The sequence below is a fragment of the Hyla sarda genome, chromosome 2 (genome assembly GCF_029499605.1).
Source record: "Hyla sarda isolate aHylSar1 chromosome 2, aHylSar1.hap1, whole genome shotgun sequence".
NCBI classification, from domain to species: domain Eukaryota; kingdom Metazoa; phylum Chordata; class Amphibia; order Anura; family Hylidae; genus Hyla; species Hyla sarda.
Window position 1 is genome coordinate 442611111 of NC_079190.1, and position 26035 is coordinate 442637145.

The window sequence follows — 26035 nt, forward strand, 5'->3', positions numbered from 1 at the left end:
CCTGTTGGTGCTGCGCTATCTTCCTTCCTGACCTAAACTCAAGCCACAGCGCAGCGACTCAAGACTCCGCCCACAGTCACAAAATGCGGCTCAAATTTAAACAAAAAATGCCTCCAGAGTACGGATATTCATGGTGCGGCATAGTATATTTTTAATATTTCAATTTCTGAGGAGGGTGGATGGGTTGTTGCGGGATAGTTTGAGTGCAGCTATTTAGTGCCAGGCCGGCCAGTCAGGATGTCACCCGATGCGGTACGCCCCCCCCCCTCCCCGTCACTCTCTAACAACACTACTGGTAATAAAGGGTAGATAAAGTACTGCGGCTATTAACATAAGGGAAAACATTTATGCTTTAAAAAATGCATTTGTGAGCGGGTTTCGCTTACGTGTGATTTATTTATCAAGGTCGTGTGACTATTTGATAAATAGGTCGCATGTAAGCAAAAATAAGTAAAAAAAATTGTCACATAAAAGCCATACGTTTGATAAATCTCCTTCAATGACCTTAAAATCAGCCCGGTCAAGATGAATTTCCTGCTAAAACGCCATGAATTCGAAGACTTGTGCTTCTGCCCTTGTGCTGTCGCTGACTAACACTGATGTCTGGAAACCACATACATCTGCCTGCAACAGGGTACCTGTAAATAGTTTTTTCAATCAATAGGAACATAACTAGGTGCAGGCTGTCAGAAAACGACACTACCCATAGGAGCCTGCAAGTTCTCTTCACCATGTCACTCTTGTCATTTGGTTGTGTGTGTGCTCTCTACTACTGCACAGCATTGGTGACACAAAAACAGAGGGGATATTTTGGGGACAAAGAACATAATTTAATGTTGGGATAAATGTTGGCAGCATCCAGAAGCCTACAATCTTTATTTTTTATTTTATTTTTTAAATCAACTGGCTCCAGAAAGTTAAATCAATTTGTAAATTGCTTCTATTTAAAATCTTAACCCTTCCAGTACTGCTGCTGTATTCTCCAGAGGAAGTTGTGTAGTTCTTTTCTGTCTGACCACAGCGCTCTCTGCCGACAACTCTTTCTGTGTCAAGAACTATCTAGGGTAGGAGAAAATCCCCATAGCAAACCTCTCCTGCTCTGGACAGTTCCTGACACAGACAGAGGTGTCAGCAGAGAGCACTGTGGTCAGACTGGAAAGAACTACTCAACTTCCTCTGGAGCATATAGCAGCTGATAAGTACTGGAAGGATTAAGATTTTTAAATAGAAACAGTTCACAAATCTGTTTAACTTCCTGTCACCAGTTGATTTGAAATAAATTGCTTTCCACCGGAGTACCCCTTTAACTGGGGTGTGTAAACCTGACCTTCAGGTGTGTCTTTTCAAGTCAGGTCCAAAACCCAAATAAGACATGGAGAAGCTAACCACTGAAGAGATGAACCTACCTTCTAAGCACTCTTTCTTGTTGTCCAGCCTTTCGTGTGCTTTTGCCCGTCGGAAGAGGGCTTTCACATACTTGGGGTTTAGTTCCACCGCTTTGGTGCAGTCCTGGACCACTTCTTTCCAGGTTTGCTTAAACAGGGAATAAAAAAGGAAAAATCATGAAACTGCTTTTACAAGATTTATCCATATTAGCTCTTTATTGATAAGGTCTGAAACACTAAACCAATGCAAATCATGGGAGCTATTCAGCCGGATGGATGGAGCCAGACAGAAGGAAGAACAATCTGCTCGTTCATGTGAAAGGAGGAGACCACCTTGGGCAAGAAGGAGGGAGGCGGCCGAAATACAACCTTGTCCTGGTGAAGGACAAGGAAGGGAGAGTGACAAGAGACAGCCGCCAGCTCAGAGACCATCCTTATGGAGATGAGGCAGGCCACCTTCCAGGAAAGAGCGCAAAGGGAAGAGTCCCGAAGAGGTTCAAACGGAGCTTCCCCAAAAACTCCAAGTTGAGATCCCAAGGAGGGGTAGAAGAGCGGTATGGCAGAGCCGCATGTGATACGCCCTGCAGGAAGGTGCGGACGTGAGGGTTGGAAGCCAACGGCCGTTGCAAGAGAATAGAAAGAGACAAAACTTGACCTTTAAGAGAGCTGAGCGCCAAACGCTGATCCAGACAGGATTGCAAGGAGCGGAAAGGAAAAGATAACCGGAGAGATGGACGGAGCCTCAACATGCCAGTATTACATGCAAAATGCTCTTATCAAAAGCATCAAGAACTATTCATATTTGCAGAATGGGACCAAGAAATATCTGGTAGTCCCGTCCAGGCATTTGAATGAGGTTGTTTCTGCACAATGCACATTGCTTTACAGCAATATCTGCAACAAATCTGCTGTGTATGAATGAAACTTTAGAATAGTTTAAAGCAGTGTTTTCCAACCAGGGCGACTCCAACTTTTGTAAAACTGCAACTCCCAGCATGCCTGGACAGCCTTTGGCTGTCCAGGCATGCTGGAAGTTGTAGTTTCTTAACAGCTGGAGGCACCCTGGTTGGGAAACACTGCTTTAAAGCATAGCAGAGGAAGGTCAGGTGCACAATTACTGCATGGCAGAACCACGTGCATTTTACCATTGTTTTACAATGCAGTAACTGTCCATTTTCTAACATGTTTCACCTATTAAAAACAAGATTCCAATAAACACAAAGCAAAAACGTGGTGATTTGCAGTAAAACTAGTGTGATAACCGCCCACTAGCATCACTACCGCTCATATGCGTGTATTCCTTCATAGAATTCAACGTTACAGGAAAAGAAGAATCTATATAAAACTTCTGTATTTATATTTATTTTTTTATGGCAAAAAAATCAATGTTAACCCTTTAAGAACACTTAATTTTTTTATTTTTCTACCAGTAACTTTTTTCCACCATGTGCAAAGCCTCACAAGAGCTTGTTTTTTGCGGGACTAATTGGATTTTGTAATATCTTTCATTTTACCATAAAATGTACGACAAAACCAAAAATATTTGTGGGAGTAAATTGAAAATAAAACAACAATTTTTCTAGTTTTGGGAGGGCATAGTTTTCACACAGTGCGTTTTCATTTTTATTGATTGCATGTTCGCTTTATTGATTACATTGGTACCAATGGAAAGCAGGTTTATAATTGCCCTATGCTGACCCCTATACCTTTTTTATTTTTCTGTCTGCAGGGCTGTATGAGCGCTGATTCTTTGCACAGTGATTAGAGATGAACGAACTTACAGTAAATTAGATTCGTCACGAACTTCTCGGCTCGGCAGTTGATGACTTTTCCTGCATAAATTAGTTCAGCCTTCAGGTGCTCCGGTGGGCTGGAAAAGGTGGATACAGTCCTAAGAGACTCTTTCCTAGGAATGTATCCACCTTTTCCAGCCCACCGGAGCACCTGAAGGCTGAACTAATTTACGCAGGATAAGTCATCAACTGCCGAGCCGAGAAGTTTGTGACGAATCGAATTTACTTTAAGTTCGCTCATCTCTAACAGTGATCTTTAGTTTTTATAGGTACTACTTTTGAATATATATACATTTTAAATCAATTTTTATTTCATTTTTTGTGGAATGTGATAAGACAGTATCTGTAATTTTGAACTCTTACGTCGTGCACTGTAGAGGATCATTAACATTATATTTTAATCATTTAGACATTTATGCACACACCGATACCAAATCTATTTATTTTTATTCTTTTTGGCAAAAAGGGAAAAAAAAAGGACGATTCTATTTTAAATTTTTTAAGTCCCCATAGGGGACTACATATAGCAATCTTTGGATTGCTATTACTGTTCAGCGCTATGCATTGGCATAGCAATGGTCACGGATTTCAGCAACCTTGTATAGTCTTCCTCTGTGGGCAGACTATATAATATCTTCCTCAGAGCAGCATGGAGCAGGTAAGCAGAGCTCTGGCTTCCATTTTCACTCACTGGATCTCCACAATCACGCTGAGGGCAGTCCAATGAGTGTATTCAAGCACTGCAACTGCTTCAGATGCCAAGATCAGTATTGATCACGGCATCTGAAAGGTTAATGATGGACATCAATGGAATCCCTGCTCCTGCACTTGATTCATAGATGGAATACCCTGATGCGTTATGTGCCAGGGCAACTTTGTCATTAAGGGGTTAAACTGTTGCTGAAAATAATTGAAACAGAAAATATTGCCATAAAAGGATTGGAATATGATTTTTTTTTCTTTCTTATTATGCATTTTAATAAAAGTGTGTGAATAAGACGTATCATGAATGGTATTAAGGAGAATCTGACAGCAGCATCACTCCCAATAACCTGATGGTAACGCCCAAAAGTGCGGGTGACACTTAAAATGATGTTTACCTTATTTTTCTAGGTGCTGCCGCTGCTCCAGGTAGATCCTCTAAAATACTTATATGAAAAAGTAGATTTTTTTTATGCTTACCGTAAAATCTCTCTCTCGGAGGATCCATTGGGGGACACAGAGACCGTAGGTATATCTGCCACTAGGAGGCTGACACTAGGCATACAAAAAGAAGTCGGCCCCTCCTGGCAGGATATACCCCGCCTACTGACTCTGAGCTAATCAGTTTAGTCCCAAAGCAGCAGGAGAGGACGGACAGAAAAGGAACCCAGCAGGTTCCCGAGGGAACCAAGGCCAAATCAAGGCTCACACAAGGGAGAGTAGAAAAAAAACACCACTAAACTTTCAATAAACATCCAAAACAGAAAAGAAAAGGGAAGGGGAACAGCTATATGAGAGGGGACCACCAGGACAGAACAACCTCAAGTATACATGAGGGCCTGATAATCAGCTGTGTCAAGGAAGGCCGACCAATAGAAGCACGTCTTGTTATCGGATCAGATCAGCGATCAGATCTGTTGTGGCGGTGACCTGGAGGTCATGTACTTTAGCTAGTCACATCTGAATAGGAGGAGGTTACGAGCGCTTCCACATAGCAGGAATGCAAGCTATCAAGCATTGACAGTATGTCCGACAGATGTAAAAAAGTCTTTAAACAGAAATTCCCAGTTTTTTTTTCCAGAACTGGGAAAGCAGGGGACCCTCTGAGAAAACATGAAGTAGTGACCCCTGCTGACTACAACCCCTTCAACAATGAGGAGACACATCAGGGAACATCTTATGGACACGGGTAGGAACCCAATAATAACTAGAGAGAATTCTGTACCCAGCCCCTTGAGGCTGCACTGAATTTCTGTACAGAAAATAAAAAAATAATTAACATCAACCAGCAAAGTAGATCCGATTTAAAAAAAAATCTTATAACATGCTGCATAAAAAAATCTGCTGTGCAAACTGACCTGCCTTACTGATCTCCAATACAAAAAAAGGCAACTGTGGCTTAAATCTGCAGCAAATCTGTACGAAAATATGCTCAAAATCTGCAGAATGTCGTCAACATGCAGACTTCTCCTTATAGAAAAAACTTGTCTTGTCACTCATAGAAAACATGTTTTCATATCTTTACGCTGTTGGGGACCAAGGGCGTACAGGTACACCCTTGCTCCCTGGTACTTAAGGACCATGGGCGTACCTGTAGGCCCGGGAGAATTTCGGTCCCTGCCACTGAAATCATTCAGCAGGCACCCCATGCAAACCCCTGGGGGGTCCTGAGACACCCCCCCACGTCGGCGATGTACGGCGATTCCAGGCTGATCGGGTCCCTGATGATCGATAGCCCAGAAAATAGGGATGATTGGAGCGGTCAGAGACAGCCCCGATCATCCTAAAGAATAGGAGCGAAGTGGGGGTGAAAGTTCAGTCCGTTTCAGAGCGGGGGAAGATGGCGGGGATGGTGCAGGGACGGACTCCGTGTTTCCCAACCCCTGTGCCTCCTGCTGTTGCAAAACTATAACTCCCAGAATGCACTGACAGACCATGCATGCTGGGAGTTGTAGTTTTGCAACAGCTGGAGGCACATGGGTTGTGAAACACTGAATTAGCAAACAGACAGTGGTGCGGAAACACTGCGGTAGTCTGTTACCTAAGTCAGTGTTTCCCAATCCCAACCAGTCTGCCTCCAGCTGTTGCATAACTACAACTCCCAGCATGCCCGGTCAGTGCATGCTGGGAGTTGTAGTTTTGCCCCCCCCCCCCATGGGCGGGGTTTACAGCAAGTTTCGTGTGAATGTACCCTAAAAACACTACACTACACAAAGAGTAAAAAACTACATATTAAAAAATTGCTGCTATACTTTGAAGCCTCTGATGTCTTCAAAAAGTAAAAACTCGTCAATTTTATGATGCAAACATAAAGTGGACATATTGTATATGTGAATCAATACATAATTTATTTGGAATATCCATTTTCCTTACAAGCAGAGAGTTTCAAAGTTAAAAAAATGCTAAATTTTTCATGAAATTTTGGAATTTTTCACCAAGAAATGATGCAAGTATCGACAAAAAATGACCACTAACTTAAAGGGGGTACTCCGCCCCTAGACATCTTATCCCCTATCCCTTAAGATGTCAGATCGTCGGGGTCCCGCTGCTGGGGACCCCCGGGATTGCCGCTGCGGCACTGCGCTATCATTGCTGCACAGAGCGAGTTCGCTCTGTGCGTAATGACGGGCGATACAGGGGACGGAGCAGCGTGACTTCATGGCTCCGCCCCTCATGACATCACGGCCCGCCCCCTTAATGCAAGTCTATGGGCAGGGGGCGTGACGATCGCCACACACACTCCCATAGACTTGTATTGAGGGGGCGGACCGTGACTTCACGGGGGGCGGAGCCATGAAGTCACGCTGCTCCGGCCCCTGTATCGCCCGTCATTACGTGCAGAGCGAACTCGATCTGTGCAGTAATGATAGCGCAGTGCCGCAGCGGCGATCCTTGGGGTCCCCAGCAGCGGGACCCCGGCGATCTGACATCTTATCCCCTATCCAAAGGATAAGATGTCTAGGGGCGGAGTACCCCTTTAAGCGCTGCAGAATCTGTAGGCGCTATATAAATAAATAAAATTATAATAAAATAATTTAAAGTAGAATATGTCATGAAAAAACAATCTCGGAACCAAATTCATAAGTACAAGTATCCCAAAGCTATTAATGCTTAACCCCTTAAGGACCAAGTGTTTTTCTGTTTTTGCACTTTGTTTTTTCCACCTTACCTTTTAACCCCTTAAGGACCCAGACAATTTTCACTGTAGGACCCGGCCATTTTTTGCACATCTGACCACTGTCACTTTAAGCATTAATAACTCTGAGATGCTTTTACTTTTCATTCTGATTCCGAGACTGTATTTTTGTGACATATTCTACTTTATGTTAGTGGTAAAATTTTGTCGATAGTTGCAGCATTATCTTAACTTTGAAGCTCTGTGCTAATAAGGAAAATGGATATTCCAAATAAATTATATAATTATTCACATATACAATATGTCTACTTTATGTTTGCATCATAAAGTTGACATGTTTTTACATTTGGAAGACACCAGAGGGCTTCAAAGTTCAGCAGCAATGTTCCAATTTTTCACAAAATTTTCAAAATCGAAATTTTTCAGAAGTGGATTTGAAGGGCCTTGAAAATATGGCACATGAGACCCTACCCTAAGGGTCTACTCACACATACAATATCCTGCGCATATTTGATGCGCAGGATTTGAAGCTGCAGATATGATGCTGTGTTCAGTCATTTAGTTTACACTAAACTCTGCAGCTTTAACTCCTGCACATCAAATATGCACAGGATACTATGAGAATAGACTCTTACAGCTACATAACATTGTAAAGTAAGAGGAGCCCCAAGTAAGTTCTTTACTCACCAGCTGCTCATAGGCTGCAGCTCTGTTCTGGTAGAACGTGGACAGATCGACCTTCTTCTCCGCAGGACACAGGCTGATGGCTTCAGTGTAACACTGAATGGCTTGATCGTATTTCCCAGCTTTAAAATACTTGTTGCCTTTGTTCTTTGCAGCTTGTGCTTTTTCTAGCGGGCTCTGCAGAGAAGAACACAAGGTGCGTCAGTGGGCATTGACCGAGGCATTTGTTGTGCATGATACCATAATATTAATTAAAAAATCACTCATCTGTAACTTTAACAGGATTACAGATCAATAGCAACGTAAGGATTGGGGTGCGTTCACACGGAGTAAATGAAGAGTAATTCACGCTGAAAAATGTATGGGCGGAAAAAAAAAATTTTTTGCGCGAAATTCACGGTAAATTTGCACGCAATTTGCGCGGAATTGCGCGCAGGCATGGGGGAGAAAGAAGTGAAGGGTTTTCATACCATTTTCGCGCCAATCTCCCGCGAAAACGATGTCGGGCGGATTTTTTTTTTACCATTGACTTCAATTGATTTCTGCTAGCGGATTCCGCTTGAAGAACGCAGATGTTCTTTTTTCAGGCGGAACGGAATTCAGCGTCGGAATTCCGCTAGCAGAATTTCCACAGTGTGAACAGGACAGCAGAAATAACATTAAAGTCAGTGGGCAGAGGAGATGAGCGTTCATTTGGAGCGGAGAATTCAAGAGGAATTACTCGAGTAAATGAATCTTGAATTACTCTGTGTGAATGCACTCTTAGGAGAACACTGCTAAAATACACTGCAGTGCTTCTGTATTGTAATGAATTATCCTCTCAATCAGTATCTCATGTGCACAGATTGTCACAAAATCTAGCCATACCCCTTCAATAGTTACAGGGGTTATCCAACGAATGTAATAAGGAAAAAAACAACAACAAAAAAACAACTCAGATCAGCACAGGACATTAACCTTGCATCCATTATTCTACTGTGACCTTTGTATCTCCTGTACGCAGCTCTAATACACCTTTCTGCCGTCCTACTTGTTCCCTTCCCCGCACGCTGTCTTTAAACTACAGGTCCCAGCATTCTTTGCTGCCGCTCTGTGCTCACTTCCTCCTAACTGCCATTTTCTGCCCCAGTCACCTGACCAGCCCCAACGCTCGGAATGTTACTAAGCAACCATTCCCATCCTGCTTTCACCTGCTGTACTAGATAGCAATGATTCCCAAAGTGGGGGCCTCCATCTGTTGCAAAACTACAACTCCCAGCATTCCCAAAAAGTCAAAGTCCAACTGTGCATGTGTGGGGTTGAAGTTTTAGAGTCATTAAACAACTGAAGGCATACTTTTGCGAAACTCTGCTACATGGCATATATGATAGACAGATATATATACATACACACACACACACACACACACACACCGGTATATATACCGTATTTATCGGGGTATACCACGCACCGGCCTATAACACGCACCCTCATTTTACCAAGGATATTTGGGTAAAAAAAGTTTTTTACCCAAATATCCATGGTAAAATGAGGGTGCGTGTGTGCGCGTGTATACCCCGATATACCCCCAGGAAAGGCAGGGGGAGAGAGGCCGTCGCTGCCCGCTTCTCTCCCCCTGCCTTTCCTGGGGTCTAGAGCGCTGCTGTCGGCCCTTTTCACCCCCTGGTTATCGGCGCCGCTGCCCGTTCTGTCCCCCTGACTATCGGTGCCGGCGCCGATAGCCAGGGGGAGAGAAGCGGCGCCGACAGCCAGGGGGAGAGAAGGGGCAGCGGCACCCATTGCCGGCGCCGCTGCCCCGTTGCCTCCCCCCATCCCCGGTGGCATAATTACTTGCTATGCACGGTGCGGCACTCTGACGTCATGCGCCGCGCTGTTCAGCGCATAGCAACGACGCCGGGGACGCACAACGGAGGCCTGGAGCAGCGCGGACCGGACTCAGGTAATTATGCCACCGGGGATGGGGGGAGGCAATGGGTGCCGCTGCCCCTTCTCTCCCCCTGGCTGTCGGCGCCGCTTCTCTCTCCCTGGCTATCGGCGCCGGCACCGATAGTCAGGGGGACAGAGCGGGCAGCGGCGCCGATAACCAGGGGGTGAAAAGGGCCGACAGCAGCGCTCTAGACCCCAGGAAAGGCAGGGGGAGAGAAGCGGGCAGCGACGGCCTCTCTCCCCCTGCCTTTCCTGGGGGTGTATCGGCGTATAACACGCACACAGACTTTAGGCTAAAAATTTTAGCCTAAAAAGTGCGTGTTATACGCCGATAAATACGGTACACACACATACAGGATATATATATATATATATATATATATACACACACACACATACACACATTACATATACACAGATATATATTTGAATAAAAGTACATATACACACGTATGTATTGCTTTTTCATACAATTGTGCGTATTAGATATCTGTTAAATGTACTTATAGAAATATTTTTATATATTATATACAATCTGTTTCCCAACCAGGGTGCCTCCAGCTGTTGCAAAACTAAAACTCCCAGCATGCCTAGGCAATCAGAGGCTGTCTGGGCATGCTGGGAGTTGTAGTTTTCAACAGCTGGATGGCCACAGTTTGGAAACCACTATGCAATGGTCTACAAACTATGCCCCTGCAGATGTTGCACAACTACAACTCCCAGCATGCCAAGACAGTCCATGCATGTTTGGAGTTGTAGTTCTACAACATTTGGACCTTCACATGTTGCCTAACTAAAACTCCCAGCATGCCTGTACCAAGAGGACATGCTGGGAGTTGTAGTATTGCAACATCTAGAGGGCAAAAGTTTGGTGACCACTACACAGTGGTCTCAAAACCGTGCACTTCCATCTGTTGCATAAATAAAACTCTCAGCATACACTTCAGCTGTCAGACTGTCCAGGCATGCTGGGAGTTGTAGTTCGGCAACATAAGAAGGGCCAGAAGTTGCCGAACTACAACTCCCAGCATGCCTGAACTGTCTGAGCATGCTGGGAGTTTTAGTTTTGCAACATCTGGAGGGCAACAGTTTGGAGACCACTGTGCAGTGGTCTACAAAATGCACTCCTCCAGATGTTGCAAAACTACAATTCCCAGCATGTTCAGACAGTCCAGGCATGCTGCCTCACGGTTGTTTGGCTGTGAACAAAGCAGGCTGGCAGATCTGAGTGTTTAGGACTCCAGCATGAGTCAGAAATGCTTGCTGACAGGACTGATCGGGAAAAATACAATAGAAAGAAGCATATTTTTCATTAACATGCTATTGGAAAGTTATTCAACATTCATTAATCTAAAATATATCAGAAGTTTATTTGATGAGAGGTACCCTTTAACTGTATCAAAATGTGTGTACAAATTTCAATCCGTATACGGTTTGAAAAATGATGTCCGGTTGCATCAGTTTTTTAAGAAAAAACATAAGTTTTTAACTTTTCATTCCATGAATAAAGTTTCACTTGTTTGATTGAAATTCCAAGAGAAAAACTGTGCAAAGTCAAAAACCGTATGGTGAAAACCTGATTGAACCGTACACTTATATGTGTTCGCGATCGATCCCTTCCTTAGGAGGGCGAATAGCGGAGCATTGGCGGGAGTCGGTATGAGTCTGGCGGAGCCGGGTGGCATATGCTGACGATGTCAATTTTTTTTGTCTCCTTGATAAAGGAGGTCGATGTGGTGATGTCGGAGGTGGACCGCTACTCGGAGGCATCCGGGTCTAAGATCAACCGGGATAAGTGTGAGAGTCTCTGGCTGGGAGGGGGGGATCCCACGTTTGATCTCCCGGACACCCTTCCAGGGCCCCAAGAATCAGCAAAAGTCTTAGGCATCACATTCGGCCAGGATGATTATCCCACCAAAAACTGGGATGGTAAGCTCCAGGATGCCACTCAGAAGGTGGACCAGTGGAAGGGTTGGTCTATGACCCTCAGGGAAAGGGTACACCTGATCAAATTGTACCTGCTCCCCTTGTTTATCTATCTGGGCAGTGTATGTATCTTGCCAGAGGCTTACTACACTAGGGTCTACAGCCTGTTTTTCCAACTGTTATGGGGGAACAGGTTGAACCTAGTCAAGAGGGAAGTTACGTACCGCACGAGGAGACTAGGGGTTTTATCTATGGTAAATCCTGTGGTGTTCTTAACCAACACCTTCTTGAAAGCTAACATCTCAAACCTCTGGTCAGAGAGGGCTTCTCCGTGGGTAATCTCCTGCAGGGAATGGTTTCGGCCTTTCTTCCAGGAATGGGAGAGAGGAGGACCTCCATATGCCCCATGGATATCTTCCGGCTTACGCTCCCCCGACTCTGAAGGCGATACGTCGGTGGGGTCTGGGAGTGTGGGAGATCAGGACCCAGTCAAGGCAGTTCCTTGACAAACCGGTTCTTTTGACCCACTTCCAGAAGCCTCTGGCACTCAGACTACCCAGCTCCAGATCTGAGGGTGTGGTTGTATCTTTTGAACATGAAAAGGATCCCCCAGAAGTTTTGGGACTTGGCCTGGCGCTGCTTTCAGGGGAAGCTATATGTAAGGGACAACCTGAAGTGCAGGAACTCTGATGAATGGGGATGTCCACGAGAAGAGTGCGGGGACACGGTAGAAAGCATGGACCACTTCCTGCTTCATTGTCCTTTTAATAAAGGGATTTACAACAGGGTGGGCGCTTCCATCAGCTGGAGTCAACTTGCCGGCCTTACCTATTCGGAGTGGGCTTATGGGGCATTCAGGACCCTGGGCGGCCGAGACCAGGGCACTTTATTCTTAGTTAGTTACTACACATGGAACGCACAGTGTTTACTGTGAGACACCTAGTGGCAGCTTTTCAAACACGAATAAAACTTCATTTTTTTTAAACAAAGTACATTAAAAAGATTTTTTTATTTACCATAAAGGGGTGCAATACCAAAAAATAGTTTTAATGACAGTGCCCATTAAAGCTTTGAAATAAAGAGTCATTTTACTAAGTGCATCAATCTTGATGTCCCGGCTATTACAAAGTCTATAGACCGCATTAGAGCCAGGCCGTAACACTGCCCCAATGGGTCTGCAATTATGTACAGTACTCCAGCAACATAAATGTGAAGCCCTAACAATAGGAGAGATTTTTCTTCTGCCCTTTAAGATGTTTTTAATAGGGTATGTTCACAGACTTTCTGCTGCGGAAATTCTGCATTCCGGATTCTGCAAAAACATTGTACCTATCAATACTAACGTCAATTGGGACTCCGAATTTCACCTGAAATCTTTGTATTGAACACAAGAAATTCTGCACAAATTCTGCGCACATTCCTCAAATCTGCAAACATTTCACTGCCAGCTAAGCATAATGGAATCTGAGCGGAAGCGGAGAAATTAAACCTTATGAACCTCATACTTTCAAACTTGACAGCATTCAGAATTCATTTTATCTTTTGCCTATTTTCTACACTTTTTCAGCCATTTCTCCCGCTTTCTGAGCAATATACAGCCAAAAAAATTAGAATCCCTTTTTGACAAAAATGTCCCAAATGAAGTTACTTACACCTACATTTCATGGTCACAAAATGACACTAAATATGAACTGACTGATGTTTCCACATTGATGCAATTCATTACAAAAAATATATAAAAAATCCTCATTTAGGAAGAGGAGAGGCCCCATTGTGTAACATGGAGAGCTGTTTGTACTGTACTGTCCTGTGCCCGGTGGAATTTGCCCTGATCCAAAGGATCCGCTTTTCTGTGTATAAAAGCAGTAAGGACATAAAAGCCCTAAGCACGGCTCCGTACTGAAGGATCTACTGTTCACACTGATTCTACACAACTTATTTCTGGTGTTTTTTCAACCAGAAAAATAAAAAAAAAGCCACAAAAACTACCCCTTAATTTTGTACTCCCAAGATGCAGTTTTTGTGACCTTTTCCTAAAAATAGTGGCTTTTAGTCTTGGCCTTTTCCCCCCTGCATTTATAGCGTTACAAGTCATGTGATTCATTCATCATGTGACTCAAGGATTCCTATTGAAGAACAGGTATAAAAAAAACGGCAAAAAATGCCAATGTTAAAACCTCATTGTATTTTTCTGGCCATTTTCCCCCTCCCATAGTAGTCTACAAAACCAAGACATTAAAGGGGTACTCCGGCGCTTAGACATCTTATCCCCCATCCAAAGGATAGAGGATAAGATGCCTGATTGCAGGGGTCCCACCGCTAGGGACCCCCATGATCTTGCACGCTGCACCCCGTTAAAATCAGTCCCCGAAGCGTGTTCGATCACAGGGCAGGAGCATTGTGACGTCACGCCTCCGCCCCCATGTGACATCACGCTCCGCCCCCTCAATGCAAGCCTATGGGAGGGGGCGTGACAGGCATCTTATCCTCTATCCTTTGCATAGGGAATAAAATGTCTAAGCGCCGGAGTACCCCTTTAAAGGGGTACTCCCCAGGAATTTTTTTTTTCTAATCAACTGGTGCCAGAAAGTTAAACAGATTTGTAAATTACTTCTATAAATTTTTTTTAATCCTTCTAGTACTTAGCTGCTGTGTGCTACAGAGGAATTTGTATAGTTCTTTTCTTTCTGACCACAGTGCTCTCTGCTGACTCCTCTGTATGTCTCAGGAACTGTCCAGTGTAGGCGCAAATCCCCATAGCAAACCTCTCCTGCTCTGGACAGTTCCTGACATGGACAGAGGTGTCAGCAGAGAGCACTGTGGTCAGACAAAAGAAATTAAAAAAGAACTTTCATACAGGAGCTGAAGGATTAAGGATTAATACTGGAAGGATTAAGATTTTTTTTTTAATAGAAGTAAATTACAAATATGTTTATCTTTCTGGCACCAGTTGATTTAAAATAAAAAAAAATTCCACCGGAATACCCCTTTAAGGATTTATTTTAAACTTTTTTCCCCCCCAAAAAAAAACAACATTAGGTTTTCCTTATGGATTTTTTTTCAGCATAGACTTGAATGGGGAAAATCTGCAACCAGTCAGTGCGACAGAAAATAAGAGGACAGGCTACAAATGTAAATGATCTGCATCACAGTGTCTGGATGAGATTTTTTGAGGCTAGAATTCCACTGAGGTTTTTTCCCTGCGTTTTTTTATGCTTAAAAACGCCTGAAAAACTGCCACTGTTTTCCCAGCGTTTTTTTCAGGCATTTTTACCTGTGTGGAATTTGCCTTTTTTGGCCCCTTTGGCGTTTTTTTTTCCAAATTTGTTTGGTACCAAAAAAAAAAAAAAGGATGCAGTAGGGATGGAAAAATTAATAATTTAACAACATTTTTATTTTTTTTATAATGAAATTTTGATAAATCTTTAATAAAGTGTGTGTGCTTCACTTTTTTTCTCTATTTTTAAATTTTTTAGGTAGTACTACTACTCCCAGCAAGGATCACACTGTTCCATGATTGGAGTAGTAGCTGTACTAATAGACAGATCGCCCTGGGTGTTACTCCCGACACCCGATGTGATCGCCCATAATATAGAAGATAGAGATGAGCGAACTTACAGTAAATTTGATTAGTCACGAACTTCTCAGCTCTGCGGTTGCTTACTTTTCCTGCATAAATTTAGTTCAGCTTTCAGGTGCTCCGGTGGGCTGGAAAAGGTGGATACAGTCCAAGGAAAGAGTCTCCTAGGACTGTAGCCACCTTTTCCATCCCACGGGAGCACCTGAAAGCTGAACTAATTTATGCAGGAAAAGTCATCAACTGCCGAGCCGAGAAGTTTGTGACGAATTGAATTTACTGTAAGTTCGCTCATCTCTAATAGCAGAGATGCGGAGCGGCTCTATACAGCGCTCGTATCTCTGCTCTGTACCGGCCAGTGATGTGAATAGATCATTCATTCATATTTTCCCCCAGAGTGGGGATTGGCTGGATGGTTGTAGCCAATCACAGCTCTCAGAGAGAAATATGAATGAGTGATGTTCTATTCATATCACTGAGATTTATCCCCCAGCCCCTGTAGTCTATAAATCCTCAGCCTGTGCACTTTGTCATCCTCCTGTTCCGTTCAGTGAACACAGGCAGAGCAGGGGGAGGGGAGATGAGGAGCCGTGTACATCCTCTCTCCCCTGCTCTGTATTCTTTCTCCCGTGCAGACCTGCATCCTCCAAAGGCAGAGCAGGGAGAGGGGAGATGTGGGGGGAATGTACCTCCTCTCTCCCCCTGCTTTGCCTTCACTCTACCCTCCCCCAGCTCTAAGTTCGGAAATCTTTGGAGAGCTGAGGGGAGGAGTGGAGGCAAGTCCGCATGGGGCACAAATTTCCACCTCACACAGGCCTCGTACAGTGCAGAGATGCGGAGCGCAGGAGAAAGCCGCTCCGCATCTCTGCAATAGAAAGGACGATCACAGCGGGTGTCAGGAGTGATACCCACTGTGATCTGTCCTTTAACTGTGGGTACTACTACTCCCAACATGGAGCACTCTCTGCTCCATGCTGGGAGCTGTAGTACCTGCATTAATAGACAGATCGCAGCGAGTGCCACTCCTGACACCCGCTGTGATCCTCCTGTATAATTTATAGATGCGGCTGCCGCTATTCTATGGTCCCCTGCACTGACATATATATACACAATCATATTTCCCACAGAGCTGTGATTGGCTGGCACCATCTGGCCAATCACAGCCCTACGGGAAATATGAATATGTATATATATGTCAGTGCAGGGGACCATAGAAGGGACGGCATCTTTAAATTATACAGGAGGATCGCAACGGGCGATCTGTCTATTAGAACAGGTACTACTACTCCCATCATGGAACTGTGTTCATTGCTGGGAGTAGTAGTACTACCTAAAAAAATGTAAAAAAAATTATAAAAAAAGTCACACACACACTACATTTTTATTATTGTCGGCTACATTTTCTGTGCCCTGCCCGCACACATAAATTGATCCCTGTTTAAAAATTTATAAAAATGTTGTTATAAAAAAAGATACATTTCGTTAGATACAATTTTTTCCATCACTACTGCATCTTTTTTATAATTTTTTTTAATGGTACCCTACGAAATTTTATTAAAAAAGGTATCTCCATCACTTTTTTGGATCGCTTAAGTCCAAAAGAGAATAAAAACCGCCTGAAAAACACCAAAGTTAAAACCAACATGGCGTTTTTGCTCTCCCATAGACTTCTATGGGAGGAAAAGCCCCCATTTCTGTGCAAAAAACGCCAAACTAGGTTTTGTTGGGCGCTTTGAAAAACCAGCCCCTGAGCCCAAAATTGCTGAAAAATGGCAAAAGGATAAAAAAAATAAAAAAATTAAAAAAAAAACCAAACTGAAAAACGCCAAGTGGATCTGGCATTTTGCAGTTTACTATTGACTTGCAGCTAACATCTGGACGCAGCGTTTTTTTCACAGAAAAAACGCTGTGCGGGAAAATTGGCATTTTGTACGGCGTTTTAAAAAAAAAAAACTCTGCTAGTGCTGTACCTGCTGGTACAGGGTAACCGTGCAGGTGAGGCTAATTCCATGGGACTTTACTTTTTGCCCCAAAATTTAAAAATGGGAAAGGGGCCGATTTACATTTTTATTAGGGGAATGGGCTGTGTGTTTTAATTAATTTATTTTTTTATTCTTATTTACTAACAATTTTTAAGTCCCCATAGGGAACTTTTACTTGCAATACTCAGACTGCTTACTCTGAGTAATACCATGTTGTTGCACAGCATTAAGTGTTTGGGTGGTCCACTGGTGGGGTCTGGCTCCACAGGCTCTAGCGGTGTCAAACCCCACAAACCACATATTGAAGATAAGCCTTCAATGAAAAAGTCCTTAAGTAAAAAAAAAATCACTTTTGCTGTCTTAAAGGGGTAGTCCAGTGATGAAAAACTTATCCCCTATCCTAAGGATAGGGGATAAGTTTGAGATCGCGGGGGGTCCGTCCGCTGGGGCCCCCTGCGATCTCTCTGTACGGGGGCCAGGCTCTCCGGCCAGATAGCGGGTGCCGACCTCCGCACGAAGCGTCGGCCGACACGCCCCCTCAATACATCGCTATGAAGGAGCCGGAGATTGCCGAAGGCAGCGATTCGGCTCTGCCATAGAGTTGTACTAAGGGGGCGTGTCGGCCGCCGCTTCGTGCGGGGGTCGACACACCCCTTCCCGCGGGCTGTCAGGAGATCGCAGGGGGCCCCAGCGGTCGAATCCCCCGCGATCTCAAACTTATCCCCTCTCCTTAGGATAGGGGATAAGTTGTTCACCACTGGACTACTCCTTTAAGGTAAAAAAAAACTAGAGTACGGCTGGGTTCCCATTACGTTTTCCCCCATACGGGAGCGCATACGGCAGGGGAGAGCTAAAAACTTGCGCTCCTGTATGCCTTCGTATGCGCTCCTGTACGTAATTAATTTCAATGAGCCGACCGTAGTGAAACGTTCGGTCCGGTCGGCTCATTTTTGCCCTGTATGCGCTTTGACAACCGGACCTAAAACCGTGCCCAACCACAGTTTTAGGTGCGGGGAAAAATGAGCCGACTGGACCGAACGTTTCACTGCGGTCGGCTCATTGAAATTAATTACATACAGGAGCGCAAGTTTTTAGCTCTCACCTGCCGTATGCGCTCCCGTATGGGGGAAAACGTAATGGGAACCCAGCCTTAGGCTGGGTTCACATCAGGTTTTTGCCACTGTTTTCAATCCGTTTTTCTAAAGAAAACCGTATGGCAAAAAAACGGATGGGAACAGTATGGGAAAAAGTTAACCGCATGCATTTTTAACCCCTTAACGACGCAGGACGTATATTTACGTCCTGCGCCAGCTCCCGCGATATGAAGCGGGATCGCGCAGCGATCCTGCATCATATCGCGTCGGTCCCGGCGCTCATCAACGGCCGGGACCCGCGGCTAATACCACACATCGCCGATCGCAGCGATGTGCGGTGTTAACCCTTTAGAAGCGGCGATCAAAGCTGACCGCCGCTTCTAAAGTGAAACTGACCCGGCTGCTCAGTCGGGCTGTTCGGGACGGCCGCGGTGAAATCGCGGCGTCCCGAACAGCTGACAGGACATCGGGAGGGCCCTTACCTGCCTCCTCGGTGTCCGATCGGCGAATGACTGCTCCGTGCCTGAGATCCAGGCAGGAGCAGTCAAGCGCCGATAAAACTGATCACAGGCGTGTTAATACACGCCAGTGATCAGCATAGGAGATCAGTGTGTGCAGTGTTATAGGTCCCTATGGGACCTATAACACTGCAAAAAAAAAGTGAAAAAAAAGTGTTAATAAAGGTCATTTAACCCTTTCCCTAATAAAAGTTTGAATCCCCCCCCTTTTCCCATAAAAAAAATAAAACAGTGTAAAAAAATAAATAATAAACATATGTGTTATCGCCGGGTGCGTAAATGTCCGAACTATAAAAATATATCATTAATTAAACCGCACAGTCAATGGCGTACGCGCAAAAAAATTCCAAAGTCCCAAAAAGCGCATTTTTGGTCACTTTTTATACCATTAAAAAAATGAATAAAAAGTGATCAAAAAGTCCGATCAAAATAAAAATCATACCGATAAAAACTTCAGATCACGGCGCAAAAAATGAGTCCTCATACCGCCCTGTACGTGGAAAAATAAAAAAGTTATAGGGGTCAGAAGATGACATTTTTAAACGTATAAATTTTCCTGCATGTAGTTAGGATTTTTTCCAGAAGTGCGACAAAATCCAACCTATACAAGTAGGGTATCATTTTAACCGTATGGACCTACAGAATAATGATAAGGTGTCATTTTTACCCAAATATGCACTGCGTAGAAACGGAAGCCCCCAAAAGTTATAAAATGGCGTTTTTTTTTCGATTTTGTCACACAATGATTTTTTTTTCCGTTTCGCCGTGAATTTTTGGGTAAAATGACTAATGTCACTGCAAAGTAGAATTGGCGACGCAAAAAATAAGCCATAATATGGATTTTTAGGTGGAAAATTGAAAGGGTTATGATTTTTAAAATGTAAGGAGGAAAAAACGAAAGTGCAAAAACGGAAAAACCGTCAGGGGCGTGCCGCGGGCACAGGGGCAGTCAGGGGCGTGCCGCGGGCACAGGGGCAGTCAGGGGCGTGCCGCGGGCACAGGGGCAGTCAGGGGCGTGCCGCGGGCACAGGGGCAGTCAGGGGCGTGCCGCGGGCACAGGGGCAGTCAGGGGCGTGCCGCGGGCACAGGGGCAGTCAGGGGCGTGCCGCGGGCACAGGGGCAGTCAGGGGCGTGCCGCGGGCACAGGGGCAGTCAGGGGCGTGCCGCGGGCACAGGGGCAGTCAGGGGCGTGCCGCGGGCACAGGGGCAGTCAGGGGCGTGCCGCGGGCACAGGGGCAGTCAGGGGCGTGCCGCGGGCACAGGGGCAGTCAGGGGCGTGCCGCGGGCACAGGGGCAGTCAGGGGCGTGCCGCGGGCACAGGGGCAGTCAGGGGCGTGCCGCGGGCACAGGGGCAGTCAGGGGCGTGCCGCGGGCACAGGGGCAGTCAGGGGCGTGCCGCGGGCACAGGGGCAGTCAGGGGCGTGCCGCGGGCACAGGGGCAGTCAGGGGCGTGCAGCGGGCACAGGGGCAGTCAGGGGCGTGCAGCGGGCACAGGGGCAGTCAGGGGCGTGCAGCGGGCACAGGGGCAGTCAGGGGCGTGCAGCGGGCACAGGGGCAGTCAGGGGCGTGCAGCGGGCACAGGGGCAGTCAGGGGCGTGCAGCGGGCACAGGGGCAGTCAGGGGCGTGCGGCGGGCACAGGGGCAGTCAGGGGCGTGCGGCGGGCACAGGGGCAGTCAGGGGCGTGCGGCGGGCACAGGGGCAGTCAGGGGCGTGCGGCGGGCACAGGGGCAGTCAGGGGCGTGCGGCGGGCACAGGGGCAGTCAGGGGCGTGCGGCGGGCACAGGGGCAGTCAGGGGCGTGCGGCGGGCACAGGGGCAGTCAGGGGCGTGCGGCGGGCACAGGGGCAGTCAGGGGCGTGCGGCGGGCACAGGGGCAGTCAGGGGCGTGCGGCGGGCACAGGGGCAGTCAGGGGCGTGCGGCGGGCACAGGGGCAGTCAGGGGCGTGCGGCGGGCACAGGGGCAGTCAGGGGCGTGCGGCGGGCACAGGGGCAGTCAGGGGCGTGCGGCGGGCACAGGGGCAGTCAGGGGCGTGCGGCGGGCACAGGGGCAGTCAGGGGCGTGCGGCGGGCACAGGGGCAGTCAGGGGCGTGCGGCGGGCACAGGGGCAGTCAGGGGCGTGCGGCGGGCACAGGGGCAGTCAGGGGCGTGCGGCGGGCACAGGGGCAGTCAGGGGCGTGCGGCGGGCACAGGGGCAGTCAGGGGCGTGCGGCGGGCACAGGGGCAGTCAGGGGCGTGCGGCGGGCACAGGGGCAGTCAGGGGCGTGCGGCGGGCACAGGGGCAGTCAGGGGCGTGCGGCGGGCACAGGGGCAGTCAGGGGCGTGCGGCGGGCACAGGGGCAGTCAGGGGCGTGCGGCGGGCACAGGGGCAGTCAGGGGCGTGCGGCGGGCACAGGGGCAGTCAGGGGCGTGCGGCGGGCACAGGGGCAGTCAGGGGCGTGCGGCGGGCACAGGGGCAGTCAGGGGCGTGCGGCGGGCACAGGGGCAGTCAGGGGCGTGCGGCGGGCACAGGGGCAGTCAGGGGCGTGCGGCGGGCACAGGGGCAGTCAGGGGCGTGCGGCGGGCACAGGGGCAGTCAGGGGCGTGCGGCGGGCACAGGGGCAGTCAGGGGCGTGCGGCGGGCACAGGGGCAGTCAGGGGCGTGCGGCGGGCACAGGGGCAGTCAGGGGCGTGCGGCGGGCACAGGGGCAGTCAGGGGCGTGCGGCGGGCACAGGGGCAGTCAGGGGCGTGCGGCGGGCACAGGGGCAGTCAGGGGCGTGCGGCGGGCACAGGGGCAGTCAGGGGCGTGCGGCGGGCACAGGGGCAGTCAGGGGCGTGCGGCGGGCACAGGGGCAGTCAGGGGCGTGCGGCGGGCACAGGGGCAGTCAGGGGCGTGCGGCGGGTACAGGGGCAGTCAGGGGCGTGCGGCGGGTACAGGGGCAGTCAGGGGCGTGCGGCGGGTACAGGGGCAGTCAGGGGCGTGCGGCGGGTACAGGGGCAGTCAGGGGCGTGCGGCGGGTACAGGGGCAGTCAGGGGCGTGCGGCGGGTACAGGGGCAGTCAGGGGCGTGCGGCGGGTACAGGGGCAGTCAGGGGCGTGCGGCGGGTACAGGGGCAGTCAGGGGCGTGCGGCGGGTACAGGGGCAGTCAGGGGCGTGCGGCGGGTACAGGGGCAGTCAGGGGCGTGCGGCGGGTACAGGGGCAGTCAGGGGCGTGCGGCGGGTACAGGGGCAGTCAGGGGCGTGCAGCGGGTACAGGGGCAGTCAGGGGCGTGCAGCGGGTACAGGGGCAGTCAGGGGCGTGCAGCGGGTACAGGGGCAGTCAGGGGCGTGCAGCGGGTACAGGGGCAGTCAGGGGCGTGCAGCGGGTACAGGGGCAGTCAGGGGCGTGCAGCGGGTACAGGGGCAGTCAGGGGCGTGCAACGGGTACAGGGGCAGTCAGGGGCGTGCAGCGGGTACAGGGGCAGTCAGGGGCGTGCAGCGGGTACAGGGGCAGTCAGGGGCGTGCAGCGGGTACAGGGGCAGTCAGGGGCGTGCAGCGGGTACAGGGGCAGTCAGGGGCGTGCAGCGGGTACAGGGGCAGTCAGGGGCGTGCAGCGGGTACAGGGGCAGTCAGGGGCGTGCAGCGGGTACAGGGGCAGTCAGGGGCGTGCAGCGGGTACAGGGGCAGTCAGGGGCGTGCAGCGGGTACAGGGGCAGTCAGGGGCGTTCAGCGGGTACAGGGGCAGTCAGGGGCGTGCAGCGGGTACAGGGGCAGTCAGGGGCGTGCAGCGGGTACAGGGGCAGTCAGGGGCGTGCAGCGGGTACAGGGGCAGTCAGGGGCGTGCAGCGGGTACAGGGGCAGTCAGGGGCGTGCAGCGGGTACAGGGGCAGTCAGGGGCGTGCAGCGGGTACAGGGGCAGTCAGGGGCGTGCAGCGGGTACAGGGGCAGTCAGGGGCGTGCAGCGGGTACAGGGGCAGTCAGGGGCTTGCAGCGGGTACAGGGGCAGTCAGGGGCGTGCAGCGGGTACAGGGGCAGTCAGGGGCGTGCAGCGGGTATAGGGGCAGTCAGGGGCGTGCAGCGGGTATAGGGGCAGTCAGGGGCGTGCAGCGGGTATAGGGGCAGTCAGGGGCGTGCAGCGGGTATAGGGGCAGTCAGTGGCGTGCAGCGGGTATAGGGGCAGTCAGGGGCGTGCAGCAGGTATAGGGGCAGTCAGGGGCGTGCAGCTTGTATAGGGGCAGTCAGGGGCGTGCAGCTTGTATAGGGGCAGTCAGGGGCGTGCAGCTTGTATAGGGGCAGTCAGGGGCGTGCAGCTTGTATAGGGGCAGTCAGGGGCGTGCAGCTTGTATAGGGGCAGTCAGGGGTGTGCAGCTTGTATAGGGGCAGTCAGGGGTGTGCAGCTTGTATAGGGGCAGTCAGGGGTGTGCAGCTTGTATAGGGGCAGTCAGGGGTGTGCAGCTTGTATAGGGGCAGTCAGGGGTGTGCAGCGGGTATAGGGGCAGTCAGGGGTGTGCAGCGGGTATAGGGGCAGTCAGGGGTGTGCAGCGGGTATAGGGGCAGTCAGGGGTGTGCAGCGGGTATAGGGGCAGTCAGGGGTGTGCAGCGGGTATAGGGGCAGTCAGGGGTGTGCAGCGGGTATAGGGGCAGTCAGGGGTGTGCAGCGGGTATAGGGGCAGTCAGGGGTGTGCAGCGGGTATAGGGGCAGGGGCAGTCAGGGGTGTGCAGCGGGTGTAGGGGCAGTCAGGGGTGTGCAGCTTGTATAGGGGCAGTCAGGGGTGTGCAGCTTGTATAGGGGCAGTCAGGGGTGTGCAGCTTGTATAGGGGCAGTCAGGGGTGTGCAGCTTGTATAGGGGCAGTCAGGGGTGTGCAGCTGGTATAGGGGCAGTCAGGGGTGTGCAGCTGGTATAGGGGCAGTCAGGGGTGTGCAGCTGGTATAGGGGCAGTCAGGGGTGTGCAGCTGGTATAGGGGCAGTCAGGGGTGTGCAGCTGGTATAGGGGCAGTCAGGGGTGTGCAGCTTGTATAGGGGCAGTCAGGGGTGTGCAGCGGGTATAGGGGCAGTCAGGGGTGTGCAGCTTGTATAGGGGCAGTCAGGGGTGTGCAGCTTGTATAGGGGCAGTCAGGGGTGTGCAGCTTGTATAGGGGCAGTCAGGGGTGTGCAGCTTGTATAGGGGCAGTCAGGGGTGTGCAGCGGGTATAGGGGCAGTCAGGGGTGTGCAGCGGGTATAGGGGCAGTCAGGGGTGTGCAGCGGGTATAGGGGCAGTCAGGGGTGTGCAGCTTGTATAGGGGCAGTCAGGGGTGTGCAGCTTGTATAGGGGCAGTCAGGGGTGTGCAGCGGGTATAGGGGCAGTCAGGGGTGTGCAGCTTGTATAGGGGCAGTCAGGGGTGTGCAGCTTGTATAGGGGCAGTCAGGGGTGTGCAGCTTGTATAGGGGCAGTCAGGGGTGTGCAGCGGGTATAGGGGCAGTCAGGGGTGTGCAGCTTGTATAGGGGCAGTCAGGGGTGTGCAGCGGGTATAGGGGCAGTCAGGGGTGTGCAGCGGGTATAGGGGCAGTCAGGGGTGTGCAGCGGGTATAGGGGCAGTCAGGGGTGTGCAGCGGGTATAGGGGCAGTCAGGGGTGTGCAGCGGGTATAGGGGCAGTCAGGGGTGTGCAGCGGGTATAGGGGCAGTCAGGGGTGTGCAGCGGGTATAGGGGCAGTCAGGGGTGTGCAGCGGGTATAGGGGCAGTCAGGGGTGTGCAGCTTGTATAGGGGCAGTCAGGGGTGTGCAGCTTGTATAGGGGCAGTCAGGGGTGTGCAGCTTGTATAGGGGCAGTCAGGGGTGTGCAGCTTGTATAGTGGCAGTCAGGGGTGTGCAGCTTGTATAGGGGCAGTCAGGGGTGTGCAGCTGGTATAGGGGCAGTCAGGGGTGTGCAGCTGGTATAGGGGCAGTCAGGGGTGTGCAGCTTGTATAGGGGCAGTCAGGGGTGTGCAGCTTGTATAGGGGCAGTCAGGGGTGTGCAGCTTGTATAGGGGCAGTCAGGGGTGTGCAGCTTGTATAGTGGCAGTCAGGGGTGTGCAGCTTGTATAGGGGCAGTCAGGGGTGTGCAGCTGGTATAGGGGCAGTCAGGGGTGTGCAGCTGGTATAGGGGCAGTCAGGGGTGTGCAGCTTGTATAGGGGCAGTCAGGGGTGTGCAGCTTGTATAGGGGCAGTCAGGGGTGTGCAGCTTGTATAGGGGCAGTCAGGGGTGTGCAGCTTGTATAGTGGCAGTCAGGGGTGTGCAGCTTGTATAGGGGCAGTCAGGGGTGTGCAGCTTGTATAGGGGCAGTCAGGGGTGTGCAGCTTGTATAGGGGCAGTCAGGGGTGTGCAGCGGGTATAGGATTCTAGAGTGAGCAGACATGGAGGAGGTGACATTGACAGCACATGTCTCCCGTACACACCGTACACCCTCATCTCCCCTCCCCCAGTCCTTACCATCTCCTGCTGGGGAGTCGCCTCCGGGCTGGCGTTGGTCGCACTGGGCACCGGGCTCGCCCTCCCCTCCGGTGTCCTCCTCTGCTTGTCTCTCTTTCCCGATCTGTGCCTACTCCATAGATACACCGCTCCGGCTCCCAGGAGCAGTGGGGCCCCCACGGCCAAGGCCAGCTTCCAGTGCGGGATCCCGGGTCCGCCTTGCGGCTCCACGGGCTTGGAGGCGGCCATGATTATTCCGTCCCTGGAGCTGCGGACACGGGGAAAAGACAAGGAGGCGGAATACAGGAAACGCGGTGCAGCCTGGGAGCCGGCAGGTGGGGGGATTACTTCCGGGAGCGCTGGACACTGTCCTGCAGCGCCATCTGCCGGCTGTCTGGCAGCAATGCTTGTACCAAGGTGAGTGCTGTGACTGTCCATGTATTGGGGCATTACAATGCTAAAGTAGGTTTCTTATGCGAGCATTTTCTTATAAATTACTAAACCTGTTTTTTTTTATACATAAATGTTGATTATTATGTGAGAAATCATATTTTGAAAAAAAAAATCTAATTCATTTTTTTTTTGTAGAGAAAAAAATTGTGAAAAAATGTAAAAAAAAAAAGGGGGTTTTGAGTAAGTAACTGAGAATTTTAACCCCTTAAGGACCCGGGCTTTTTCCGTTTTTTCATTTAAAATTTTTCCTCCTTAACTTAAAAAAATCATAACTCTTAAAAGTTTTCACCTAAAATTATACATAATGGCTTAATTTTTGCGTCACTAATTCTACTTTGTAATGACATTAGTCATTTTACCCAAAAATCTACGGTGAAACGGGAAAAAAAAATCAATGTGCGACAAAATTGATGAAAAAACACTATTTTGTAAGTTTTGGGGGCTTCTGTTTTTATGCAGTACATTTTTTGT

The 26035-nt window shown here is 49.6% G+C and overlaps 1 protein-coding gene across 2 annotated transcripts in view; it reads right to left on the reverse strand.

The window, feature by feature from the left end:
* The window catches only part of TOMM70 (translocase of outer mitochondrial membrane 70), a 52822-nt gene extending 27381 nt beyond the window's left edge, over positions 1–25441 (reverse strand). For both annotated transcript variants that reach the window (XR_008889063.1, XM_056559295.1), the window contains exons 1-3: positions 25133–25441; positions 7704–7877; positions 1407–1533 (exon numbers count right to left, since the gene is read on the reverse strand). Coding sequence is in view for 1 of the 2 variants with exons in the window: in XM_056559295.1 (XP_056415270.1) it covers positions 1407–1533; positions 7704–7877; positions 25133–25360 (529 nt within the window). In the remaining variant the exon portion in view is untranslated. The remainder of the gene's footprint in view (positions 1–1406; positions 1534–7703; positions 7878–25132) is intronic.
* Between the last annotated feature and the right edge of the window lie 594 nt (positions 25442–26035).